At 36.6% G+C, this 27,962-nt stretch overlaps 3 protein-coding genes across 3 annotated transcripts in view; 1 reads left to right on the forward strand and 2 right to left on the reverse strand.

The window, feature by feature from the left end:
* Positions 1-8,679, reverse strand: LOC133522459 (uncharacterized). The gene is made up of 6 exons (XM_061857823.1): positions 6,554-8,679; positions 6,226-6,438; positions 5,503-5,612; positions 4,584-4,791; positions 3,203-3,339; positions 1-2,108 (listed from the first exon to the last, which is right to left on the reverse strand). The coding sequence occupies exons 1-6, from the start codon at positions 6,729-6,731 to the stop codon at positions 564-566; spliced, it is 2,391 nt and encodes a 796-aa protein (XP_061713807.1). The 5' UTR covers positions 6,732-8,679; the 3' UTR covers positions 1-563.
* A 479-nt stretch (positions 8,680-9,158) lies between these two features.
* Positions 9,159-27,962, reverse strand: part of LOC133522484 (seminal metalloprotease 1-like) — a 35,076-nt gene continuing 16,272 nt past the window's right edge. Inside the window, exon 6 of the mRNA XM_061857839.1 lies at positions 9,159-9,367. Coding sequence (XP_061713823.1) covers positions 9,254-9,367 — 114 coding nt within the window. The 3' untranslated portion in view covers positions 9,159-9,253. The remainder of the gene's footprint in view (positions 9,368-27,962) is intronic.
* LOC133522504 (uncharacterized) lies at positions 25,708-27,038 on the forward strand. Its single transcript, XM_061857863.1, has 2 exons — positions 25,708-26,419; positions 26,516-27,038. Exons 1-2 carry the CDS (start codon positions 26,414-26,416, stop codon positions 26,996-26,998), a joined length of 489 nt encoding a protein of 162 aa, XP_061713847.1. The 5' UTR covers positions 25,708-26,413; the 3' UTR covers positions 26,999-27,038.

Below are 27,962 nucleotides of genomic sequence, written 5' to 3' on the forward strand. Positions count from 1 at the left end.
TTATTTACATATTTGTATTTAACTACAAATGGGTTGGAAGCATCTGGTACCTATAGTAGTTCTATTTGGCGATGGCGATAACAATAAACCACGAAATCAATAGTTGGAATTCAATGTCTAAAATCCTGTTTTATTTATTTATTTGCAACGTAATCGACCGAGAATATTACCTACACCTGAACCCCGAATCATAACTGGCTAGCAACTTCATCATAACATTACTGGCTAGTGGCTAGATACTTAAAATATATGTTCTATAATTGTAACTATCAGATACGTATGTACATATTGTACATTAGGCACTGTTGGTACCTATTACAAGTAGGTATATATAATTTAAATAATATACAAAATCATGCGATAATGTGCATTGATTTACATTACCTAACTAAATGCTACAGCAAGTCAATACGTCTAGCTGATTGATGTGGTGTATGACATCTATGTGATACATATTAAGTCGCGCAAGTTGTTCTCTACGTGACTTTAGATTTACACGAACTGTTTTTTTTTTGTGTTCTTTGAATTGCGAAATCAACCAATCAAACCTCTTTACTTATACTTTAGGTTTTTCTATAATATTCGTCGGTATCGTATAACGGAGCAGTTATATCGTAATTATCATAACTTACATACTTTTCTAGAATGGCAGGTAGACGCTTTTCCAACCTTGTTTCATCATCATGTGATTTAGAATAAAAATTAGATTTTTCTGTTACTAATTCTACCTTTTCCGAAAGTCTCTCAGTCACTTCATAAGTTTGTGACGAGTTATCTTCGTTAGATATTGGTTGCGGGAAGTCAGTATTTTTTGTCGTGTCATGGGGTTCATAATCTTCATAACTATATTGTTCGTCAGAGTTACCGTCGGTCTTGTAGTTTGGATATTTCACACCCTCATTTATTCTTTCATTATCATCTAAATTAGTATGAACATTTAGTGTTTCCCCCTGTATGAATGGACTATTTTGTTTGAACGTATAGTTTATTGTTAAAGGAACAGTTTCGCCGAACATTTTATACTGCGCATTTCTGGATGCAGGATCTTTATTTATATTATCGTTGGGGAAGTAGAGGCTACTGAAGTCATGCTTGTTTTCCAAATATTTTTTGGAAGTGTAATCTGGGTTGATAAAATAAATATTTTTTATCTCTTTTGTGCTAGGGTTCACATAACCAAACGATGAATCATGTCCTGGAGTATTTTTTTCATTTTTAACTGGTTTTGATTTATCTACAATTTCACGTTTATTGTTAAATTCATTCTGATACAACTGTTCTGGTTCTTTATTATGACGATTACGGGATTGCATTGATTTCGGTTCCCTGAGTGTTTCTATAAACTGCCTGGTTAATTTTAAATTTGTTATTTCTTTGGTACCGTGTTCAAGATTTTCTTGAGATTTTGGCGAGTAATTAAGATAATAATCTGTTTTGGTCCCAATTCCTTGCTTGTTGACTGGATTATAAAATTCTGAATAATCGATGTTAGGCTGGTATGCACTGGTATAATCATTTTCATTGCCTGTATCTGCATTTTTGGTTGCTTGTATTTTAATCACTTTCTCGTCGAAGTCCTCTATCGTTTCCTTATTTTTATTCCCGATATCAGCATTATTAGAAGGCTTCATGTCTTCATTATTATTTTGTATATCATGTTGTCTAAATGTAGATTCTGCTGCATTATTCGTTCTATTGAACAGTGTTGGATATTGATACGTTGGGATTTTATGTTCGGCTACATGATACCCAGCAGGCAATTTGTACGAATAAGCTATTTCGTGTCCAACTCCAAATCCTTCAATAAGCGTCGGTGGCATGGCTTGCGGCGCTTTACTGAAATAATCAAACAGGATATTTGACGGCTGTTCTGGTAATCGATAAGTTTCAGCTGCAGGCAGTTTAAAAACCACAGTTTTACCTTGGTGATATCCTATACCATGCCCTTCAAAAGGCTTGTTCTTGGGAGTCTTTTTCTTTTTAATGACAGTATGTGACACGTCGTCCGCAGCTTCGAAGTTATTCGAGTCTGAGTCACAATACATCTTGTTCAACTTGGCACTGTCTTTATCCGAGAGACCTATCCTCTGTCCAATTTCAGCGCCACTCTGTAATAAATCATAATAAAAATATACTTAGGTAGTACAAACACATTTAACAACTCGACTCGACTGAAGAGTCTTGTGCGTACCGCGAGGTAAATCAAAAAATCGTACATTCTAAACTACTTCTACTAAAAAATAACTGGCCAAGAGCATTTTGGGCCATGCTCTGTGTAGGGTTCTGTAGCTACCCGTCCGTCATAATGCCTTAAACGAGCTACGCACTCTTCGCAGTTACGTAACGTCTTTTACGAAGAAGAAAAAAAAAACTACTTTTTATTTTACCACTTTGTCGGCATGATTCATTTACATGTGCCAAATAACAGCTTTCTAGCACTAACGATCACGGATCAAATATGAACGGAAAATTCTAAAACTTTTTTTTTATACTACGTCGGTGGCAAACAAGCATACGGCCCGCCTGATGGTAAGCAGTCTCCGTAGCCTATGTACGCCTGCAACTCCAGAGGAGTTACATACGCGTTGCCGGCCCTACCTCCCTCCCCTCGTTGAGCTCTGGCTACCTTACTCACCGGCAGGAACACAACACTATGAATAGGGTCTAGTGTTATTTGGTTGCGGTTTTCTGTAAGGTGGAGGTACGTGTTTGTGTAACATGACCGTCATACAAAAAATATTCTAAAGGGAACATCAACTGCTTCCTTACAGATTTTAATATTAATCCATTGTGAGTTGTTCATCATGCCCAGTGCCCAATTATTCACCTGGAGAGTATGGCTAGACTCTAAATGTAGAAATAATTATTTGGCAAAAAAATCATTTTCGGTGCAAGCTTTTATCGCTGAGAGTACTTTTTTTCCACAGGCAACTAACAATCATAGAGACAATTCTAAAAACCCCAAACACAATTAGGTTGCGTTGTTTTATCACAGAGTTCCTATGGCCTGTCTCCATCATCAAATCAGCTTGATGGTACCATAATATTGCATTGTCACCCGACTTATATAAGTATGCAAATTTTCAGCTTCATCGGAAACCGGGAAGTGGGTCAAATTTAACTTGCAAGATTTGTCCCATACATACTAACAGGGCAAGTTAAATAAAAGCTTGTAAAAAAAAGTTTTAGTATATTAATGTACCTTCTTAGGCACCAACGTGTCGCCGCCATTCGAGGAGAACGCTTTGCGGCTGTAGTGCAGCACGCTTTCGTAGTCATATCCAACGCCGAAGTCCGACACGGAGAACAGATTGTACTTCCGGAAATTATGTCTGGCCGCTGTAAAAAAGAAGAGTTGCGAGTAACGTAGCGTCGGGTAGTGGTAGTCTGTAATGTTACTAAAGGCCCCGCAGATTCGTGTTCTTCTCTTACTTTCACTGAGCGCATGCGTGAGCGAGATGGACGTGCGTTCTCGGGACCGCGGATATCATATTTTTTAATTTAATTTTCTGTAAGTTTCAATAGTTATCGATAAGTTCGATAAAAATTTAAATTGCGCATGTTTAAAAGCAATTTTCATAGTTTTAGCTTTTGTTCAAAAATTATTAAGATGCGTTTTAGACACATGTTCGTGATCTTTTTATCGAGCGAAAGTCAAGAATTCAGGTTTTGAATCGATGAGGTTACTAGAGAAAGGTCTCAAGATTGCCAATCAAATTGTTGGCAACCGTATTATAATCTAGAAATCCTTACAACAGTGAAGTAAAAAAATAACCCGTGAAGGCTTACTAACATGTCGAAAAATATTCCAATAAATATTATCTTAAGATAATCGTTCTTAAAATATGGCGGTTTCAATACATATACCTATATCTAAAACACCTCATACTAGAAACTAGCAAGTAAGCATGATACGCTTAGTTAGTTAATTTGTATTCAGGGTAGTGTGTTGCGTTAGGTGGGTCGGTGACACTGACACCATGACACCACGTAGCTCTGCAGCATGCCACTTTTCCCACGATGTTTTCTAGTACATATCTGTGAATCGCGGTATTCACTGCAAAGTTATTATTCGCTGTGTCTATGAATCAGACTAAACCAATAACACTTGTCACTGCTTTTAAGCATCGTTTCATCTCTCTAATTCTATTTAAGGCGTAGCGAACCGGAACCGTAATAAAATGATGTTCCAACTTTTTTTTTGTTTTGTTTAGTGTCTGCCCTTGAAATAATACCTTATCTAGTTTCCGTGTGAATGTTTTCATGGCATTATTTGTGACCGCGGCCGGCATAACTCACTTGCCATAAGGACGAGGTTTGCTTACCTGAATAACCTGTCAAGGCGTCCTTATTGGAAGCGACAAAGTAGGATGTTTTGCCGGCCGCGGTCACATTTCTTGATTAAAACGTCTAAACATTCAGTATAAGAACAAAAAAATTGCGTCGTATAAATAACACTTGCACTGCGTGTGCTATCGAAATCGTTGCAGACTTATCTTAGTCTAACTTTAACCTAAATTTAGTTTTGTTATTTTGTCTGTCTCGAGCTGCCCTACCAAATGCCTGTGCTTCTGGATACTCACGTTGCACGATGTTATCCCAGATGACGTCTATATAGTCGTCCCTGTCGGGGCTGCTCTGCATGTGGTAGAAGCCCAGCGTATGCAGGAACTCGTGCACGACCGTGCCGTGGCGGAAGCAGCCGCGGCCGACCGGGTGCCGGCCCGACAGGTTCAGCACCTGGTAGCCCCCCTGGTAGCCCACTTGCGAGAAGCAACCGCGACGGCTACCCTGGAGTGCGTTTGCATATGCGATAATCAATAATGTTACGATAACATGTTACATGGTAAGAGTAATATTGCCTCACAATCCATAATTAGGTAAATCTAGATAACCTCCTATTAAAATTGTTATTAGCTGGAGTAAATTGGCAGCTATCAATTTACTTTACCACTAAAACTATAATAACTACGTTAACTCTACGTTACGTAATTAAATATGTATTAATTGTTGTAAGACTTATAAGTTGGCGTATCCCTTGGATAGACATGAAAATGATGATGAGCCTCAACATGACGAAGCCTTAAGGACTTCGAAACATATAAAACTAATGTAGTAACTTTAGTATTAAGTGGTATTAGGTATATGTTCTTCGTGAGATACGTATATGGAAGCATCTGTATTTAAGGACATTTATGCTATTTAAGTCTTTTTTGTTCATGCCATGTATGTTTTCTGTGTTATCTCCTTAATAAATAAATAAATAAATAAATAAATATTCATTTATCGCAGTTTTTAAACTTCCTAGACTATTGTAACCTGGCACCAGGTGTGATGCTGTTGATAATTCTTTAAACTGGCCAACCTTGTTGGACCAACATAATATATGACAAATGTTTATGGTTTATGGCATTCTTTTTGACTAGGGTATTACTGGCCGGTGGTACAAGTCCGTTTAATGCATTAAATAAGGTTTATAATCAAACATTAGCTGATACCCACTTGCACGACAACGGCATCTCGATCCCCTTTCTTATACGGCCTGAATTTGACGCAAGATGCTTGGCTAAGCTCTTCCATGCCCCGCAATATTGCTTGAACTTGATCGCCGGCTGAAATCCATTCAAAGCGTACGTTGATCAGAAATTGTTCATACTACAGTCGTCATCAGATATATCGAAGCGGACGCGGAGTTCAAAAACATCTGAATACGCACTCTAGCGTTTTTGACAATAAGAGGTGTGTTCAAATATTTGTGAGCACCTTGGCCGCTCCGATATATCTGATGGTAATTGTACCTAGTATGATAATTTAATTAAATATATATGTTTACACGATTAGATAACTACGTAAAATATTAACGTTTGTGATTCTTGATTGAGAATTAGTTCAAAGTTAATATTTTTTTTGCTAAATTATGCAAATCATATAAGTAAGTTAATAAATGAAAGCTTTGCTCGTTAACATTGCGTTGCCTCACAATTTGAAGGTACTCTTAGCCTAATAGGCTAAGCTAAAATTTGTTACGCATCACCTTCCCTGTCTTGGGAGACATTCGTTGAGATTTTTATTAATAAGGATTGACATTTTCTATGTATTCGAAAGCAATAGCTTTAAAACAAAACTAGGTTAAAGAATACCGAAGACAACAAACATCAAAGAAAAGTTTTCCATAAGTCGCTCTCATCTGTGTAAAATTTATAACTAGGTACAAAATATACTTACTGAAATGCTCTCTTTGAATATAAACAATAACTTCATTGTTTGGCCATCGCTTAGTGCTATCTTTGAGACCGTTCCTAGAGAGCCCCTCCGCGATATCTTGCACTATAAGCTGCCTCTGTCGGTCGTTGAGGATCAAGTCACCCTCGAATCGACCACTCTCTTCCCAGGCGTGATCAGAAATTGGCACGTCGTCACTATCGTCTGAAGGATATTCTACAAAGAAATTCGTTCCAGGTGTATAAGTAAATTCGCGTTGCATTGAAAAGCGAAGAAAAATAATGCCTAGGTAGCACTTAGTTATATTTAAAAATGCTGAAGTAAAGCTTACTTTTCAGTGGTTGATCCAACAGAGATGTTTCCTTTAGATAGTTACTAAAATCTTCCAGTTCATCAATAGACATTGCTAAAGTCATCGCTAGGCTAATCACGAACACCAACACTTGAATATTTATACACTTCATATTTGAAGTCCGATATTTTTTTTTGTTTAAATGAAGGTAAAACATTTATGTGATGTCTAAAGTTGACGCTCAGAACTTCAGACGAGCACTATAATACGATGTCGGCAGTCGACACCAATACTTAAGTATGTTATTAAATTAGTGTCTATTCAATAAATTTGAGTCCCGTTCGTATCGCGCGATTTTTTGTTTACAACGAAACCCATCGGGGTATGAAAGGGTTTATAATAGTTTAAGATACGACCATTTCACAAGTGGCGCTCGCGCGTAACTAACTGCGAGGAGGTTTGCGACAGCGCGCCCGCGCAACCGCCGCGGCACGGGCGCGCCGTGCCGCGTACCTCCTGTGTCGCACTGCAACACCCAGTTGCCAAACTTAAACGCCCCAGATACTTTACTACTTCATCGGACCACGATATTTTTTCATGCAACAATAACTACAATTCACTATTTCTGTAATGGGATGAATGTTATTACGAAAGAAAAGCAATAGATTTTCGACACGTTTCTAGAGCGACAGTGACATTGAAATATGTGCCACAATTGCTCGGAAATGTATTGTTTTCTGTTCTAAAAGTGGCAAGATCGAACATTTCTAGAATCACTGCAGTGGCTATATATATATAGGTCGGTATGTCAGATGCGTTAAATGCGTCTGACATAGAAAGGTGGAATAAGAATAAGTAGAGTTTTAATATAAATTTCTAGTTTGGTTTACTTATCCAGTATCTAAAAATAGTAAAAGTCTGAGCTACGAATTTACCTTAAAATCCTTCAATAACTATTTGTCAAAAATTTCATTTTACCTACCTAAGGTTTTATCGCCGAGTGTACTTTTCTTTCAACAGTCACCTCATCGAAGTGATTCTTACGAACCTAAACTAATAATGAAATTGGGTTGTTTTATCACCTAGTTTCTATTGCCACCGTTGTTATCCATTCGATAATCAGATCAGGTACGGCTACCACGAGCTTGTCATTGACCTGACACTAACATATTCGCTAACGTCTGCGTAACTTACTTTCTATACAACTCGCTCGCACTTAGGTATATCTCCGCACGAGCGAGCATGTCAGTGACAAGCTCGTGGTAAGGCTACTTCTCGATGTAATCATCGCCATCGACCTTTTGTAAAAATCGTATCAATTTCAGTAGAAAGCGTCAGGAAGCGGTATTATTTTATCTTCCATGATTTTACCCACCCATATCTAATATCTACCTACACAATAGCTAACCAGATAACACAACAAGTTAAATATTTATAGTATTTTTAAACTCGATGGGTAGGGTGACAGATGTCATCTCCATATAATTTATAACCTAAAAAACGCCAAATCTCGCAATGGTATTTTATAGAATCGTGATATAATAGAGAGCTTTTCAGTCAGTACTGTGTTTAGGCAACACAGATTGCTGAGTTGCCTAAGTAAGGTACGAGATTGAAAAGCTTGATTATATCACTATTTTTACAATACTTTTTTTACGAGTCATCTAAAATAATACTTTTTTTTACTATAAAACCTAAATAATTAATGAAAATTGGTAAATATCTCAGTAAACAAAAATGTAGTAGGTACAAAAGACATAAACGCGCGAAGGTAACCGTTTAATTTTTTCTATGGGAGCGCGGTGGCACGTGATTGGCCTTTTTTAGGGTTCCGTAGCCAAATGGCAAAAAACGGAACCCTTATAGATTCGTCATGTCCGTCTGTCTGTCCGATTATGTCACAGCCACTTTTTTCCGAAACTAAGTAGATGTATTCTATGAACCGCATTAAGATTTTTACACAAAAATAGAAAAATAAAACAAGAAATTTTGGGGGTTCCCCATACTTAGAACCGAAACTCAAAAAAACTTTTTTCATCAAACCCATACGTGTGGGATATCTATGGATAGGTCTTATAAAATGATATTAAAGTTTCTAATATTATTTTTTTCTAAACTGAATAGTTTGCGCGAGAGACACTTCCAAAGTGGTAAAATGTGTTCCCCCCCCCCCCCCCCCCCCTGTAACTTCTAAAATAACAGAATGAAAAATGTAAAAAAAATATATGATATACATTACCATGCAAACTTCCACCGAAAATTGGTTTGAACGAGATCTAGTAAGTAGTTTTTTTTAGTATGTCATAAATGGTACGTAATTCATGGGCGAGTCCGACTCGCACTTGGCCGCTTTTTTTAAGATTATTTTTTAGTATTAAGATGAAAGAGAAAAAACCCCTTAAACAGTAATCGCAGTAAATCCTCACAGTACATAAAAGGGTTGGCAACGTGCATGTGATATCATCTGGCATTACAAACGTCCATAGACTACGGTGTCAGCATATCATACGGCAGCTTATGTAGGTACATAAAAAAAGTTTATCAGATATCATAGAACATACATTAGGTACTACATTAGGTAGCTAAATAATTATAGGTACCTATGAAGATAAGTGATCCTTAATTAAATGATTACAAGGTTAACTTACTTTGATATTAATTATACTTAAAAACAAAAGACGCATTCAGATTTCCACTTCATTCAAGGAGTTATTAATACACTCGTATTTGTTTCTTTTTTCATTTGGAACGATGTGTAATTTTTAACGTATTTGTTTCGTCGCAGTACATTTTATTCAACTTCAGGATATCACTTTCAGACAATCCATCCCGTTGTCCAATTTTGACGTTCTCCTAAAATATGTCAATAATTATTTTGATTAGTCCAGGGCCCGTACTTTTCATGCCGTTGACGCAAAAATGACGTAATTTAACATACAGGGAGTTGTTTTACAATACTACAAATTTAGATAACTTACTTATTGACGGGTATCAAAATGAAAACTTGTTACGAGACTAAAAGCTTTTTACGCTGTTAAAAACCAAAAATATGTATTATTTAATAAATTAATAATCTATTATTTATTTGACTGACAATAAGATGAAAGTCAGTTAGACGTTTCTGTACTGATTGTCAAGTATATGTAGGTATAACTTACCTAAAGAGGTTGATAAATGATTAATTATTACGAACAATGAGCGGAATTCTTCATAGCAAAAATCAAACTGTCAGAGGGATTGACCTAACTGTTTTATCGACTTATCGATGTTACGGAATAATATCGCATTAGGTATCCATAATCAACTTAAAAGATTATTCTGTAACATTTGACCTCTTTGATAAGCAATTTGCATCTCCGTATTAAAGTAAATCATGTCAGTGTCACATATGTCATTTATGTCACTTGAGTTTTCATGAGTGATTTCCGTGCCGTGTTACTAAAATGGTTAATCCTAAAAGAAAACAATAAAAAAATGGATACAGAAAGATTCTTATTTCAGTTTCAAAGAAGATTCTTCCACAATATATTGCTCTAAATGTTACGTTCATTTACATCATAAAAGTATTTTCTGTTTTATTCTTTACTATTATACCAAAATACAGTGGCGGTCAGCTAATTAGGGACACCTGTGTTTCGTTAAGTGACAAATATTTATCGATAAGTCGATAAAACAGTTAGGTCAATCCCTCTGACAGTTTGATTTTTGCGATGAAGAATTCCGCTCATTGATTACGAAAATACTAATTGGAATTGTGACGTCATTTTTCTGTCAACGGCATGAAAGGTACGGGCCCTGTATGATTACAGGATGGCCGGTAGGCAATACAACAGATCCGGGTCAAAAACTTTTATAGTACATACTGGAAAATGTTTTACAGTACGTATGGTGCTACTTTACCGCACTAGTGCGTAAATAAGCATATTACGTTACTATGTCGAACATTTAAAGAGCCATATGTATGTACTGTAAAACGTATGATACATGTGCGAATTATTTAATTAACTATTTTTCGCACTTGTATCGTAATGTACTATTTCAACACACTTGCCCATAACGATGTTTTTATTCCACCGATTTTTGGCTCATAATCCTAGATATTAAATACGCGTGCTTTTTCAGAATATTATAACACTCGTGCTTTTTCATTATATTATCCGACTCTGTTCAAAAGGTAACTGATTGCCAATAATATGCGTGGAAACGGATCCTTCTTAATTTGGTTAAGTAATACATTTTTTTTAAACAACTATAAGGTTTCAAATGTTAGTTCAAAGAGGTTTTATCACACCAAACATAATTTATAGATTAAATTATTATGTAAATTACATTAATGAATAAACAAAACATTTTATCGATTTGATCTCCATCCAATGAATAGAAATACAAAAATATTAGCTTTTTTAAATTGTCGACTGTTTGTCGATTTCGTTCGCGCCTTTGCCTTGCGCGCGCATTGGAATCGTGCGTAAAAAAAATAACGCCATAGCCATTTTTCGTAGTTGTCATAAAATTGGAATAGTTTTGCATGATTTTAGTTTAAATACTGACGAAAATGAAGAACACATAAAATTGACGCTGCCACATAGACATACAACGCTGCCAGTAATACTAATAGAGGCAAGAGCCCAGAACGATAGCCTTCTACCATCAAAATCGGGTGAAAAATAATTGGCGGGATATGAAACTTTTATTCAATGGAAAATCAGCAAAAACGTCCAGTCTTTCTTGGAAAACGTGTTGGTAGCTTACTTCAAATGAACTGGCGACAGTGCCGGATTAACCATTAAGCTAAATAAGCACTTGCTTAGGGCACCACGTCTAGGGGGGCACCAAAATCATAGGAAAAAAAAACGCGCAGGCTGCATCAGCATCGCAGTCGTAGTGTACTACACTTATGTACACGAAACTTTTTGATACGTGTGCAAGTACCCATCTAATAACGAAGGATCGTAAGAGAGAGAGTACACGTAAGCACATCTCCAACCTTACGCGGAGGCCATCAAAGCTCATGGCCAAAAAATCTTACCGTCGGGCTTGTGGCCAACCGATTTTCTCGACGTAGATTACCGATTTTGTAGCGTATTTTGGTCTCTTGCACACCAGATGTGTCGGCCAGGCCGAGTTGCTGCAGAGCCGCGATCCTGCGACCTAATTGTCAAAGTGTAATGAAGGGCCCTGCGAAGGCCGAAAAACAAAAGCATCGTATCAAGTTGCGCTTTCGAGTTAAGGCAAAGGCCGAGCAGTAGGAGGACCGTGATTACATAGGTTCGATTTCAAGCCACTCTTTTGCAGTTCGGCGTTAGGTCTCATGCGACGCCAGGCCTTCTACCTACTTTATGCAAACTGCCCCACTTTCGCTTGGTCATGGATCCAAATCCATGCTGTCCTCTTTCGCAGCTGGGCTGCCTTGCTCACACCTCGCCATTAGTTGTATTATAAGATAACGCGCCGCGATCTGACGCTGCGGACGTCCAGCTATTCATACCTCGCCATTGGTCAAATTCAAGCCTTGCTTTCTTCCAGCTCGACCTTTGGCCTCATCCGTAAGCGCTGATCGAACGCTCCGCGCATTCAGCCTTAGACTTTGCCTTTAAAAACACCTTCACGATTTAGGCCAATCAAATTAGATCCAAAAATAGCGTTTTGAGGAATTAATTCCCAGCAAGCTGGAAATTGTTTTAATACATTTATTTGGTCCTAAATGCGTGTAATACCAGTTTGCTCTATCCTTGGAGGTGTGCATACATTTTGGGATCCTTATGAGATAATTTTTTCCTTTGGATTGCCAAACCACTCGATGTAGAAGGAACCCACTAGCAATTACAATAGCACTTGGTGGATCAGACACTGGTAATAGGGTGGGTCGATATTGTATGAAAAAAATTTTTTTTGTGTAAATCGTACCTGGGGGGGTCTAAAAAGTTGCTATTTTGTTTAAGCTCTTATATTCAGTTAAAATAATGTTGATTCGTTACATGATTTAGCCCTCTACAGCTGTTCAAAGTTTTAAATTTTTGAAATATTAGACGTCAGTTTCAAGTATGATTATTTATATTTTTTGTAGTACTAAATAATGAAAAACACATGTATTATATAAAACATAGTCTAATTATTTATAAATATGACATTTTAGTTAAAAAATAAATGCATAATGTCGAGAATTTATTGTTGAAAAACTTGAATTTTAACTAAATTAGCAGTGGTATTGTGCCTTATTGTCAAAAGATGGCATTACAGATCTGGATTTCAGTTTGGTCCGAATAAGTCCATCCCGTGCATTTTTTGAAGCCACCGTGATCGATGCTTCCGTCACAAGTTTTATGCACCGTTCTACTGCCTGCGTGTGACAGGGAAACTTAGAGAAAACGACATCTCGAGCTAGCGAGACGTCATCTATCATCTTCTGCAAATCCTCCTCAGACACGTGGCTCATAATCGGCGGAGGTGTAACTTGACACTCAGCCCAGATTATCATGTCTATATAATCAGTTGCATTAAAATTGAGCTGAGGCGCTTTAAACACTCTGACAGAACCACTGATTGGCTGACGTCTTGCTTGTAAAATTTTTCTTAGAGCAAGTTCTCTCACAGATTTTCTCTCATCCGATATCATAGCCACCAGTATGTTTTCAGGGTGAGCAAAAAAAGCATTCCTCTGGATTACTGGATCAATAATAGACTTCACATTGTCATCGAAGGATCTAGTTAAACGTATTAAATTAAATACGTGGTGGGCTCCATAAATACACGACGATTTTTTCTTTATTTCAAACCAGACCGGTGCGTACACTTTGACAATGTATTCTGTTAGAATTTTCAATTTATTCGACGGTTTCTGACATCCGATATAGTATCGTAATATACGATTTGCTGTGGTAAGCCAACGAGAATGAGCCATCTTTCCAGGTTGTCTATTTGCGAGTTCTGCACTACAAGTTCCCGTCGACACAGCACAACACATTTCGTACAAATACTTTTGGTCCGTACTTAAAGATTTTAAGACATTTTGATCTATATCAGTAGTACCACTATTAATAGCTGCGTACTTTTTTACACGCAGTTTATCACAGGTTTCTAGAGCTTTTCCTATGGGCCCCGAGTACTCTCTAGGTCCACTTGTGCCTCCATCCAGCTGACAAAATAAGTGTCGTAAAGGCAACTCATTCGCATGGAGTTGGCATACAAGCCACTGTAATGGTTTTTGCAACTTCAACTCAGTTAATCTAATAACTCCTGCTTTCCACCCAGTATTCGTGGCAGTCCCATCACAACCTATACATTTTAATTCATTTAAGTCGATTTTGTGGCTTTGACAGTATTCAACGATTGAATTGCAAATTTCCTTGCCAGTTCCTGTTCGTGGTGTCGTGTGTCCTAAATATACGGAGCCTGGTTCACTTATAAGCGATATATGTTCTTCCACAGTAAGTCTACGATAAGAGCGACCATTCGAATTTTCGATAAGCAAGGTTTTGTCCTTCCTGCCGTCAAAATAAATCGCTTCCAATTGATCATGACTCATATTCTCCTGCAAGTTACATCTTTCGTTATTTCGAGCCCGCCATAGTTTGTTTTTATCCACTACTAAGTTTTTGTCGTCGTAAGATATAAGTCCTACGTCTTGCAGCACAGCAGTTGCGATTGCAGCTCCGGATCGATTTGAAATTCCGTACCGATCACACGTCTTTGCCAGTTCTGGCAATCTTAGGGTGTTATAAGGTGTATCAGTCATCGGCAGTGATATTACAGGTGGAGTAGTAATGATGCCATTCGAATCCGTATTTGAAGCAAGCGAAGTACGTGCTATTTTTCGGTTAGAGCTTAGACCTGGTTGAGAGTTATAAAAATCCATCATACGGTTCTGCAACTTTTGCTGTCTTTCAATTTTTGAGCAATTTTTTTGAGTCTGAATTTTGTCTACACCAGCTATAATCATTTGTCTGTGAGATCGTTGATCTAGTAGAAATTTTTGTTCGATGGCTGGTACTTTATTTTGCTTAGCACAGTAACAATAATCGGTACTCAGTACAATCGTGCACTTGCAAGCTGCAATGTCGAAAAGTTGCGTTAAACAGCCGTTCTTAAAGCTCGTCAACTTATCCCTATAGTTGTCGTTTATTTTACTTTTAGGGTATCGTATTAACTTTAAGTATTCGTCGTAATACTTTTTTAACAACTCTTTTATTCTCTTGGGACTTACAGTAGGAATAGAAGCGGAAGCCCAGATCTTCTCGATGTCGCAGCTCACACAAGCAAAAACATGGGTTATCGACGATTGTTTTCCGGAATTAAGATCTTGCAAACGGTGTCTTACGATAAGTATATACTTAATAGTGTCTGATATCGTCGGTAACAATCTCACATTAAGATCTGAAGGTGGTCCAAACAAAGGGCAAGTAACTTCACTTCGTGTTTTGACGGTAGATTGTTTAGCACTCATATTTATGAACAAAACTTGAATAAAGTTGACTTATTATGTAGTTTACTAAATGTTTAATAAAATTTTCACTTGGTTTTATTTATTTTTACTTAAAAACTATCAATAAGTTATGAGAACAACTACTTGACAAATTTATGAACAAATTGGCGGGTAACGCGAAAATTCACTTGACAGTTTTTTTTTTTTTTTTTTTTTTTTTTATTTATTATTGGGAAACAAACAGCGAAAAATAATACATATGTTTAAACAAATATAGAATACACACAAGCCATAACAGTTTCCACTTATAGAATAATAACATTCTTTGCTGCTCAAACCAGACTTATACAATTTGGTTTCACTTCTATGAAATTGTAAAGTAGGTTTAGGTAAGATTATTAAACTTTAACAACAGAAAAGAAAGACATAATACCTTGCTTATACTAAATTTACATGCAGCTCATTATCTTAGAGAATACAAATCATTAGATTTAATATTTACTACTTTTTTTTTTGACGCAAGAAAGCTTACTTTTGTCTATGATTTAAAAAAAAGAACATTGTAATGTACGTTCCGATACTCGCAATGAATGAATAAACTATAAAATTAAAAAAAAAAGCTTTAGAACACATTTTAGATACAAAAATAAAAATGTCGAAAAATATATAATTTAGAAATATTTAAGCCATGGTAGAGGGCTAAAAGTTATATCGGTATTTTTTTAAATTATTTTTCTGATGCTAAACAGACCAAAACGCAACTTTTTAAACGTACCCAGCATAAAAAATATTATTTTTACAAAATCGAGCCACCCTAACTGGTAAGAAAGCGTTTTCGGATTATTAACATGATTTTACCAAAAATAAAAAATGTCGACCTAATTTACAATTTAGGTACTACGAATACATATTAAGGTACCTTAAATCAATCAATCAATCAATATATTTTATTGCAAGAACATAGTTAAATTACATTTCGGATCCTCAGATATCAATTTTAATAATACTTGTAATTAGAACAAATTTTCCGTCGGCCGTACCGTTTTCGATTTACAAGCAAAAAAACTGAAAAAGAGGAAACATTTATGCACACCTCCTGGAGTGGAGCAAACTCGGATTACACGTATTTTTAGGTCGAAAAAATCTAATTGTATTGGCCTAATTGTGACACATTATCTCGCTCGGCCTTTGCCCTCACATGAATGAGCTTCGCAGGAAAGCTCTAGAGGTTCCAAAATCCTGTGCGGAATACTGCCTATGTCTTACGTCTTCGCTTACACTTGGACCATGGTTGGTGTCGTCAAGCTCACCATACTTATTAACCTATCGAATGAGCCAATGCTTTTACGGATACTGGAAAGCGATATGTAAACATACTACATACCTATACGAGGCCTGGACGTTAGTGAGATGACGATATGAGTTGTGCTGGTGTCCGACTTTATTACCTGCATGTAAATGACTTTCACATGATTATCCACCTGGTTTCTTGAGCTTAATAGTCGCCTCCAAACCTCCCCTTATAGCGACCCCATTCCTCACACAAAGTTTACCTTAAGTTCATATTAGCCTCACTGGATCACTGTTCACTCTGAGTACTGATAACGTTGGTCACAATATACCAGAGACATATATCATTATTCTAATAACACCATAAGAACGTTCTTGACTTGATCTAAAAGCAAGTATCACTGCCGCGTCGATCTGTTCGCACACAACCCCCTTTTTCCTACTGTCGTTCTCATCTACCCTCTCAACTTCCCTCAAAAAATCCCAATAACCTAGAAGCGGTTACTTAAGTTAAACGTGACTACTAGCGCCATCTACTCCATGACGTTGGCAAATATTAGCTGGTTCGCAATACGTTCGCGACACTCCCGCCCAGAAAGAAAATGCTACTCTTAATTGAAATTAGATGTCTATAGGCAAACATATAAATAAATCAACAATCAGATAATAAGAACACTTGTGAATAACGAATAACAACAACGATGCGAACGATTTGTGTGTTTTAGCCATCCATTCTCGAACCGCATGGTTCATCCTTCGCGTCGTGAATCGGCACGGCCTGAGACTTTGTGCAATTTCTGATGACGTTACAGAAATGTGCTGAGACACTGCGTTTCTGAGATCGATCCAATCGTGCATCTGGTCTGAGTTGAGTTGTGATTGTGAGTGATCTGTCTTGAGCTGATAAAGAACAGGATTCTGAGTCTGGTCTGAGCATTCATTAATGTTTGTGCTGAGCCAACTAATAACAGGATCCTAAGACTGATCTGAATACTGATCAATTTCCGTGCTAAACTGATTCAAAGCAGGATCCTGAAACTGGTGTGAGCGTCCATCGATGTCTGAGCTGAGCTGAGTGGGATCACGGCTGCGACCTGTCATATTTGGTCCATTACTGGTCTCTCCGTCAACCCATGACCAATGTTATTTCCTACACTCCCGCGTGTACGGTTCTAGATTGCTCCGAGCAGTCCCTAGTTGCAATTTAGGTCACGAGAAGAGACCGCGTCATGCGGCCCATGTGTCAGAGAGTGGCAATGCGATCTGATATCAAATATCGGTATTGTTAAACAGTGAGAGCTCCGTTCGCGATAGGTCTATCCCATCTGTAACTACCATCTGTGATTCGCTCTGTCACTTTGTCACTTTGCTCTTTTGACATCGTTATTAACATAATAACCTATTTCACCACTTCAAGTGTCACAACTATTACTACAGCAGACGTAAACAACTGTAACTGTTTTGAACACTGCGACGACCGCGTGAAAGAAAACAACATACGTTTTTATATGCAATGATAGTTACCACACAGACAAATGCGGCCGTCTTATCCGAACGGGTGTATGTAACCTAAATTCCCACTACTTCTCTTTACTGAATATTACTCGCAGTAATCTACTATGTTAAGTATGCGCTTTAAATCTATTCGCTTATCCATTAAGGCCACTGTTGACATGTCCATCTCTGGGTGCACCCACTTCATGTCCGGCAGCCCTCCCCAGCCAAGGGAGAATCACGCTATTTTTATATAATCACAAATCAGAATTTAAAATAGAATCTATCTACAACTCGACCACACTCCTTTTTTTATGCTAATTGGACATTCAACAGACTTGTCAAATCAGGCTCCCACTTCGAACCGTCAAATCCAAAACAAGTGATGTGATATTCGAGGCACCTTTTCTTACCTTTCATTTCGATTTATCAAGCAGATATTGAGTCAAAATGAACTCTGTTTGTTTGTTTGCAAAGTGGTTTTTATTCTTCTTATCATTCTCTGGTGCGTTTATATCGCGCCTTTGTGAAATAATCTAGTTTAAATATGTTGGGACAGTCAAGTTGTCAGCAACTGTTTTAAAAGTATTATATCGCGTCCGTGATTTTATTCACGTCGATTTACGCATAAATATTTTTGCCACACTTTATTCTGTCTAAATTGAGCTACACTGATACCGCCTTTGGGGGGTGGATGCTTTCGAGTACCTCGGTATTAATTCAACGCATTCAAAATGCTTTTCTTTTCTGTTTCTTGCCGTTCTCACATCACACCATTTTTAAACCGTTATAACCTATTAAATATGTCTGCCAGACCTACCTTACACTTTGCATCATTGCTTTTTGGAGTCATTCGCGATTAACAGCCGTCTTATCTATTTGAAAAACTTAAGATTTCGAAGGGTCATATACGTGGTGTCCTCAGGCTTAACGGCACGCAACACAGTAAGTCCGCTTTTCGTGGCAGCTTTCGATATGTTTACTCTTTGATTACATCCCCGTGCACATGCATCAGTCCTGCTAAGGATGGTAGAAACAGCAATACATATACTGTACATCCAAGGTACCGATCCATCTTCCTCATTCCGATCAGATCTTAAATTAAGCAAAATATCGCCAGCCTTCCGCACCACAGTGTTTTAACTGCTGTGTCCATCAAATTGACCCACTCTGATTCTTTTATTCACGAATAATCACTTCACAACTTTAACAACCATGCAAGACATATAGATGGGTACTCAGTAGCAAATTCTCAACGTGTGCCAATTAATAAAGAATACAGTGGGTGCGGCGTCTGTATACTCTTTAAGGCTTTGCGCTTTATTGACTTCGTATTCACAAAGGCTTTTGATTTCTTTAACTGGAGTAAAATGTTCAGAGTTATGAGAAATGGGGATACCGCAACACGTAATCCTTTTATAGTTGAACGAGGAGTGCAACTATTCACTGAGATCTGTGAATTGACAATGAGTATTGGAAGGTTGTGAGGGTGATGTCCAAGTTGGTGGCCAACTAATCAATAAACTCAGTTTTGCAGATGACATGACTATATTAGGTTAAGTGTCTGTGGAAAATGAATTTCGGTTCTGCTACAAAAGATTGAGTATGCCAGTAATGAGTCCATTTTCAGGATCCAGATCCATACCTTATGATCAATAGAAATGAGACGAAGATGATGCATGTCGATCTTCCTGTTAAAATTAAGAGAATCAATGAATTGCACGATCTTGAGGCAAGTTGTTGGTTTACTTGGTATTTTAAATAAGTTATGATGGCATCTGCGACTAAAAGGTGATCAGAAGATCTCATATGGCCAAAGCTGCGGTGAAACGACTCGCCAGGATATGCATATGGAATAACATAAAACAAGGATCAGACTAATGCGGGCGCCTTGGTTTCTCGATCATATTCTTTACATGTCCGAAACCTAGACCATTGAAACTGAAACCCATCATAGGACAGAAGCGTTTGAGATATGGTGCTGGCGAAGAATGCTTGAACGTTACTACGGTGCAACTGCTTCAACTCTTGACAAACTCGACCATCACCGAGGTTATCCACTGTTTGTACCCATAGCGTTCTTAGTTTCTTCGGCTATCGAGGCCGAACCAAGAAAGGAAGAGCCAAGGAAGCGTAGGGATGGACGTATGGTCACACGTCGTTGGGCGAACAGAATAACATTAAAGATAAATCCACATTACAGGCTAGCATACACCGCCCAAGAAAGAGCGGCTTCGAGTGCACTGGTGAAGAACCACACAGGACAGGTGTCCACAGTGACTTATGACGATACGGCAACGAATAAGACTTTGATAAATCTGTCTTGTGACTATTGCTACTGTAGGAGTCGTACATAAAACAATTACGGCTCCTCTTCCCGCAAAATACCGTAAAACTAAGTTATTCAGAACCATATTTTATATTAAAGATTGATACTTTCTGAGCAGCAAAAAATATATAACAATCTACAAGATATGACCAACGATATATTTTTCTGGAAATCTATTTTAATTTACACAACTATATTTCTTTCAGTTAGATCGGTAGTACTTCTGCAAAAATATGGAACTTTACAATCATTCTCACAAGACACTATAAAATGATTTGGTTTTCTTGCTTTTTGCAATTTCATAAAACTATGCCTCAATTCCTAAAAACAATAAGCCTAAATTCCGCCTAGATTCCTACCATTACCCCCCTCTGCGGAGGCAGTGCGAGGCAAGTCGTATTGCTAGACGGACCCGTGCTGCATTGCACGCGCGAGCAAGCGATATTCTATTTCGAACGCATAGCTCTGCGCGCTCGATCTTTTACAGCGGGTGGTGCGGTGAGGGGTATAAAGCTCCGCCCACACGCGCGAGGTCATTGGCGTCGAGTGCAGCCTTAACACTACGATATTTCACGGCAATATTAAAATGAATCAAGAAAGATATCGAACTTCCTTATATGACATCTGATTCTAATTGTGATTATGATTCTTGGGATCATAGTGTAGCTCCAGTCTGCATTTCAATCCGATTAAATCTGATAAACAAGCTAACAAGCTGAGGTGTCCCGATCAATAATTATCAATAATTATTTGGCTTATGATTAATCTCTTCCTTTTAAAGGTTTAATGGTCTGAGCTTTTGCATACTAAAATAATTAATAATAAAGTCCTTTTTATTGTTTCTAAAGATGATATTATACAACATAGATGATATTATATCTGAATTACTTCTGTCATTACATTTATTAAAATAACACAATACTTGAGAAATTCTGATCTTATTCAGAAATGTATCCACCATGGTCTTCTACCGCCTTTGTAATTATTACTATGAGTATGAAGGTTGAAGGTACTTAATATGTACATCTACGACGAGTAGACTCGATTGAGTTGGCGACATCAATTAACATCTACTGCTCGATTCCACTTTCATTTAACAAAATTAAAATAGTTATGCATGGCTAGTGACTATTCTTTAAATTATCTACCACTCTCTTACCTGTTTTTGTTGGAATAAAATAGATAATAAAGAAACCACCAGCCCATTCAATTAGTATGCATTTCATTTGAAGTCTTCTCAATAATAATATATTTTAATATTTTTAACCCTAGGTTTGGGTCATCGCATGTACATGACATAGATACATATACAATTCAGAAGTTAAGTTAATATTTATCTAATTATTTTATATCAAATCGCTAATCTGTGACTGTCCACACTATGAATCAATGGTTGAATAATAATAGGAAGTCCTTATACCTATAGGGTATGGCTTAGGTGCAAACATATTATAATAGCCTGGTGGCTTATACTAAACAGTTTTGCGTTTGCAATTTACTGTTATACAAGTTGATATTTACTGATTCTCTGATGACAATCTCTAGATTGGAATGTTAATTGGGATTGAATCAAGATACTTTGCTGAGTTACATGAACAAAAAAATTAAGTGAATATTATTTAAACATAATATTTATATTCGGCAGTTCTTTATTCGTTTACAATCCTTTTAACCGTTTATTTTTTTTAGGACAGCAATATCATGCATGCCAACTGTTAAATCTAGCGAGAGCCCCATTATTGGCAGTTTGCTGGTGCCATTGGAGTGGCTGCGCGATTCTGATTAAGTCTCAATGATGGTCCTGGTCCTTTGAGTTTGGGTAGCCATGTACATATTATGACATCAAATTGTAATCTGATTTCAAGTGCCTCCTGCATTTTCACTAAGGCACGTTACAGGTTACCTACTGCATCTAAATGATACCTATAACTTCTAAGAAACCAACCCGTACCAATACCTTACAACTGTAACAACAAACAACAATGAGGCAAGACATTCCTTAACATCTCTTATGTTATGAGTTGTTCTAGTCCTTCAAACGAAGTGAAAGGGTTGATTTCGAATTTTGAATTACACGCAATGCGAATGCTTCTGATTTTAGCTTAGTGAAGATATGGATGCGCAAAACATACGATTATAATAGCCTAGTTTGGTTGTTTGGAAGATATCGCTCCTCAGCGATAAGACCGCTTGTTGTGCACCGTAGTTTGAGTTATGTGCTTAATCTGTATGTTATTTTCGTTTTTATATTGGTGAGCAACAAAGAATATTTGTACTGTATTATTTTATTAATCTTGATAAAATAAATTTTGTTTCATTCTAAGAGAATATTTATGGATCATATAAGTATAACGAACGAATGTTAAATCTGGTTCCTACCTAATACGTTAAACATGATACATTCGTTTTTTAAAATGACACGCAGTATAAATTGTTTCCATACACCACGCACACTTGCGCACACGACGAGTCAAATCAGGGCTGAGCTGATAATTTGTTATAAAGCGGATATTCTGCAAGCAATGCGTGTTATACAAAAGCATCATTCATAAGAGATTATGGTCCTTTTCACAAAATATTATAAACACCAATATAACTAGATCCCGAAGTTACAGAAAATATACCAAATCGGAGGTCAGACCTAAACTGGTTTGTAAGCAACAACAGTCGGCACGGCATTATATCAACTATCCGCATGATAAATAAACTTTAAATTTGGTACTATTAACCATAACAACTATTCCGCCAAACAGAACAATGAATGTGAGATTTTGATTCTTATTATTTTAATATTAAGATATTTATTATTTTGTTAAATTGTTGATCAACCGCATAATTTGAATATGTGATGAAGTCGCTGTTTGAAAGGATCCATTCTGGTTCACAACACAAATTGACCAGCAAATGTTAATTCAAAATGTCGTACATATTTATTAGTGCATGATTTTATTTAATTTATATCAAAGATTGGTCAGGCAACTAAATCTAAACACGTAAAGCACCTTGTCCTCTAGATGATCAAATATAAATATCAAATTTAACGTAACATATACCTAGATATGGATTATAGTTAAACCTCTTGTTCAATTTAAACTTGTTAGGTATGAGCAGGTATGGTAATGGCACCAATCATAGGACTTGAAGAGAACAATTGGATAATTGCTGACATTTCACTGACAATTGAAAAAAATCTACCGCTTTGGGCGTTAAAATGTTACTAAGTCAGTGTTTAAAAACTGATGATAAATACTTGTTTTATAGAATTTATAGTAAACATACCAATACTGGTGCCACGTCCGTAATAGGGGTGTCAACTATACCTAATTACCAATGTTTACTGATACCTACCTGTTAAATGACTTACAGATACATGAATGATTACTGATTACCTTTTATTAGTAGGTAGAGGTAACTATATTTTCTGATGTGACAATCTTTGCCACTCTTCGAATGAGAGAATGAGAATTCTTTTAACATAGAAATGTTGAATCTGTTTAGTACTCAATTGCTTGTGTGCTCAGGTGAACCACTAACATTCGCCTGCTGAATACCTTTTTGGAAGAAAAGGGTTACATAAATATGAGCTTCATGGTTGAAATAAAACATTAAATTGAATTAAATAGACCAAATAATGCAGCTCTTTAGTTGTACGCGCGTAAATAAATTGACTTTTCATCTGTTAGAGAGAAACATATGTTACTTTTGATGATGATAACAGTACATGTGAATAAAAATTCCCAGCATGCTCCACCATGTCGTCAAGCTCACCATACTTATTAACCTATCGAATGAGCCAATGCTTTTACGGATACTGGAAAGCGATATGTAAACATACTACATACCTATACGAGGCCTGGACGTTAGTGAGATGACGATATGAGTTGTGCTGGTGTCCGACTTTATTACCTGCATGTAAATGACTTTCACATGATTATCCACCTGGTTTCTTGAGCTTAATAGTCGCCTCCAAACCTCCCCTTATAGCGACCCCATTCCTCACACAAAGTTTACCTTAAGTTCATATTAGCCTCACTGGATCACTGTTCACTCTGAGTACTGATAACGTTGGTCACAATATACCAGAGACATATATCATTATTCTAATAACACCATAAGAACGTTCTTGACTTGATCTAAAAGCAAGTATCACTGCCGCGTCGATCTGTTCGCACACAACCCCCTTTTTCCTACTGTCGTTCTCATCTACCCTCTCAACTTCCCTCAAAAAATCCCAATAACCTAGAAGCGGTTACTTAAGTTAAACGTGACTACTAGCGCCATCTACTCCATGACGTTGGCAAATATTAGCTGGTTCGCAATACGTTCGCGACAGTTGGCTTGGCCTCCGGACTTATACGAAGCACGGTCTTCGAATTTGCTTACACTTGACCTTACCTACTCTTGGAACATGCTGCAGTTCTGTCAATTTCCGTGATAAAATGATGTGACGGATTGAAAATTCTATTCTCAGAAGTAATGCGGCAATAAACGTCACTCAATTTACCAAGAAAATTCAATGTAATCTTGATGAGGGGGCACCATGGTCTAGAAATGCTTAGGGCACCAAAATGTCTTAATCCGGCACTGACTGGCGAATAAGTACCTACAAGCCCAGCACGCTTTGGTGCAATTATTCGATGTTAAAGCCACCATTTTGAAAATTGTACTTTTACTGTTTTGACAAAAAAAATCTAGTTTTGTTTTTTCCTCGCAAGTGTGTTGAAAAACGTCGTATGAAACGCGTGTGCTATGGTCATTACACACATCGGCTTTCTTACATATTGCGCGCTCGCTTTTTTCATTATATTATCCAACTGAGTTAAGAAGATATCGTATCTATTATGTATAGGCAGTCATTCGGTATAATTGGATACGAAAACACACGAATGGTTATTTCGCATTTCTATTTTAGCATGGGATTAATAGAGACGGATTGCAAACTTGATAATACGATACGGTGACGGTTTGAGTGGTTTTTCTCTTGAGACTCACCATTTGATCGGTTTGGTGTTCTATATGATGGGTGTTTGAGAGATCTGTTTTACTTTTTTTTGCTGTGTTTCATCGCTGCTTATTAAGGGATTTTAGTTACTACTTACTGAATACAAGTCGGTTTTTGAAGTAAGTAATAAAAAAATCGGGTATAATCGTTTTCGTATAATGCAATCGAATTTCGTATAATTTTTGACGTTGGACTGTATAATCAAGATTTATGTACTGGCAGCCCCGTTTGTCATAAAATTGAAAGTTTTGCATGTTTTTATTTTATATTTGATGAAAATGTCATTTTCAAGCATTGAACATGAAGAACAGATAAAATTGATGCTGCCAGTAATACTAATAGAGGCAAGAGCCGAGAACGATAGTAGTAGGGATGTGTGCGTTCTGGCTCAGCTTTGGAGGGTCAAACAGTCCTGGTTTTGGTTGATGACCTTTTTTTTAGCAGCCACACTGAGAACCTCAGGTGTTACTTGGTGTCAACAAGTGGGCGGGGTGTTGGTTCAAGATGTCGCTCTCCTATTGGTCGTTGCGGTCATTAGTGGTTCTAATTAGCTAATGACATTCCATTAATTAGGCCACACCTCCTAGTTGAAGTTATCAAGTGGGCGGGGTCTTGGTTCTGGATGGCGCTCTCCTATTGGTCGTTGCTGTCATTTATGATGCTCATTCCTTATTACATCGTAATTACATAATTCTCGATGGGACTCTGCTATTGGGTAGGTAATTAATGATTCCCTAACTGCATCCATTAATTAGGCGACATTGCTCATTTACGAGTAAACTGTTATGAGCCTTTCATATATTCTTAGACCAACCAACAGACGTTTCTCTGGGGTCACGGTTCTAACCTAACCTAACCTATCAACAGCGCATCACGGTTTAAACCTAACCTAACCTACCAACAGACGTTTCTGTCTGCTCAGGGGTCACGGTTCTAACCTAACCTAACCTATCAACAGCGGGTCACGGTTTAAACCTAACCAACCTGTCTCTAATGCCATCGAAGTTCAAATCAAACCTAACCTAATTTTATTATTTTTAGAATACTTCAAATATCTAGTTTTATAAATATTCTCGTTCATTACAAAGTTGAATGTTGAAATCTCTATTTCACACAATGGAATTTTAATGTGACTTTAATGTATGTATAATCTACTTAGTAATTGAGCTTATCATAATTGTTAGCCAAATTCCAATAACACGTATTTAGAAGCAAAACAAGTTATCAATTATCAAACAAGACTTTGTATTGAAACAAGATTTTTAATGATCTAGAGTTGTATATATAAAGACCTACGACGATTTCTTTTTTATACTACTATCGATTGACCCACGCTGTACTCCTACACCAGAAGGCATCAATATGTCGGTAAGTTTTTCTAATGTTAAGATTTTAAGAACTGTGGTAATCACGAAATTATGTAAATTTACAATTGTGTAACACATGTTTTGTTTTTAAATACAGAACTCCCCATCAAATGTCTTCGACGGCCAAGACTATACATTTAAGCAGTACTATTATCCAGTGTCAGATGCAGAGGACAGCCTAACTTGTGTACCAGACGAGCCGGTGAAGCGAAAATTAAACACACACTCAAATATCGATGCATTCTTTGACCAGCCAAAGATAAAGAGGAAGAAAAACGTGTCTTCCACTGTAGGAAAAGGCTGTAAAGGGGGTGGTATATCATATATATCTACAAACAAAGACGATGGTACGAATTCGACACATCTAATCAAAATAGAAATATTTGATATGAAAAAACTATCCAAAGTTTCTGATACAACTAAACACTGGATGTTTGCGGATGTGCGTGCAAAATATTTCGTGATGGAAAATGAAACAAATAAGCACTTACAGCAAGCTAAAGATCTCATTTACGGAATCACGAAGGAGATTTCCGAATCCGACGAGTGTAAAAAGTACCATTTTAATTCAAAAGTCTAATCACTGTTGTCTAATTGTGAATAAAAATATATAGTTTATACATGTTGATGTTTTATTTCTTTATTATATTGTGTGTAGTTATAAATAAAACCAAATCACATTTTTTTATCATATTATATTTATTCAAATAATATTCTAAACATATGACATATAGTAACATCATTACTTATTCTGTTTACAGCGGAAAAAACATTAATAAAATCATGCATTTTAACATTTTTTGTTTTTAAATAAAGATAAACTAAACAATATTTTCCACAAACCGATGTTAAATAACTTTGCAGTTCTTGGTGATTATAGAACCACTTCTTAGCATTTCTTTTCAAGAACATTTTATGATAACCTTCTGGTTTTCGACCGAATGAATCAAAATATTCACCAACACCATTGACATCAATGTAAATGGCTATCCAATGTGAGCCAGGTTTAAAATCTGGATCTAAGTTGCTTATTATGAAAACAGGTAGTTGAACAAACATTGGCATTCTGTTGGCTGCAAATACATTCGATTCCAAGGCTATATTCATTTTATTCATATAGTGTTGAATCTCATGTGTATCCATCTTGAGCTATGTTACATATATGATAAAATTAGTGTTTAATAATAATATTATGTATTGTAAATTGTTTAGTTATTAGCATTTGTAATTATAATGAAGCAACTGTAAATAAAATAAAATAAAATATTTATGTACACTTTATTGTAGTAATTAATTTGATGCAAGTGTTTAAATGTGTTACTTTAATTTAATTTAAAAAAAAATATATATATATATATATATATATATATATATATATAATAGTATTAGTAATAATAATCGTTGTAGTGATCTCTTAGTTATAATATAACATAGTTATAGTTTTAATTGTATTTTTGTAATTAGAATATCGATTTATAATATAATAAACAAATACTATAGAATATACCAGTTTATTTATTTTTTATAAAAAAAATGATACATAT

Source organism: Cydia pomonella, chromosome 1 (assembly GCF_033807575.1).
Source record: "Cydia pomonella isolate Wapato2018A chromosome 1, ilCydPomo1, whole genome shotgun sequence".
Classification (NCBI taxonomy): Eukaryota; Metazoa; Arthropoda; class Insecta; order Lepidoptera; family Tortricidae; genus Cydia; species Cydia pomonella.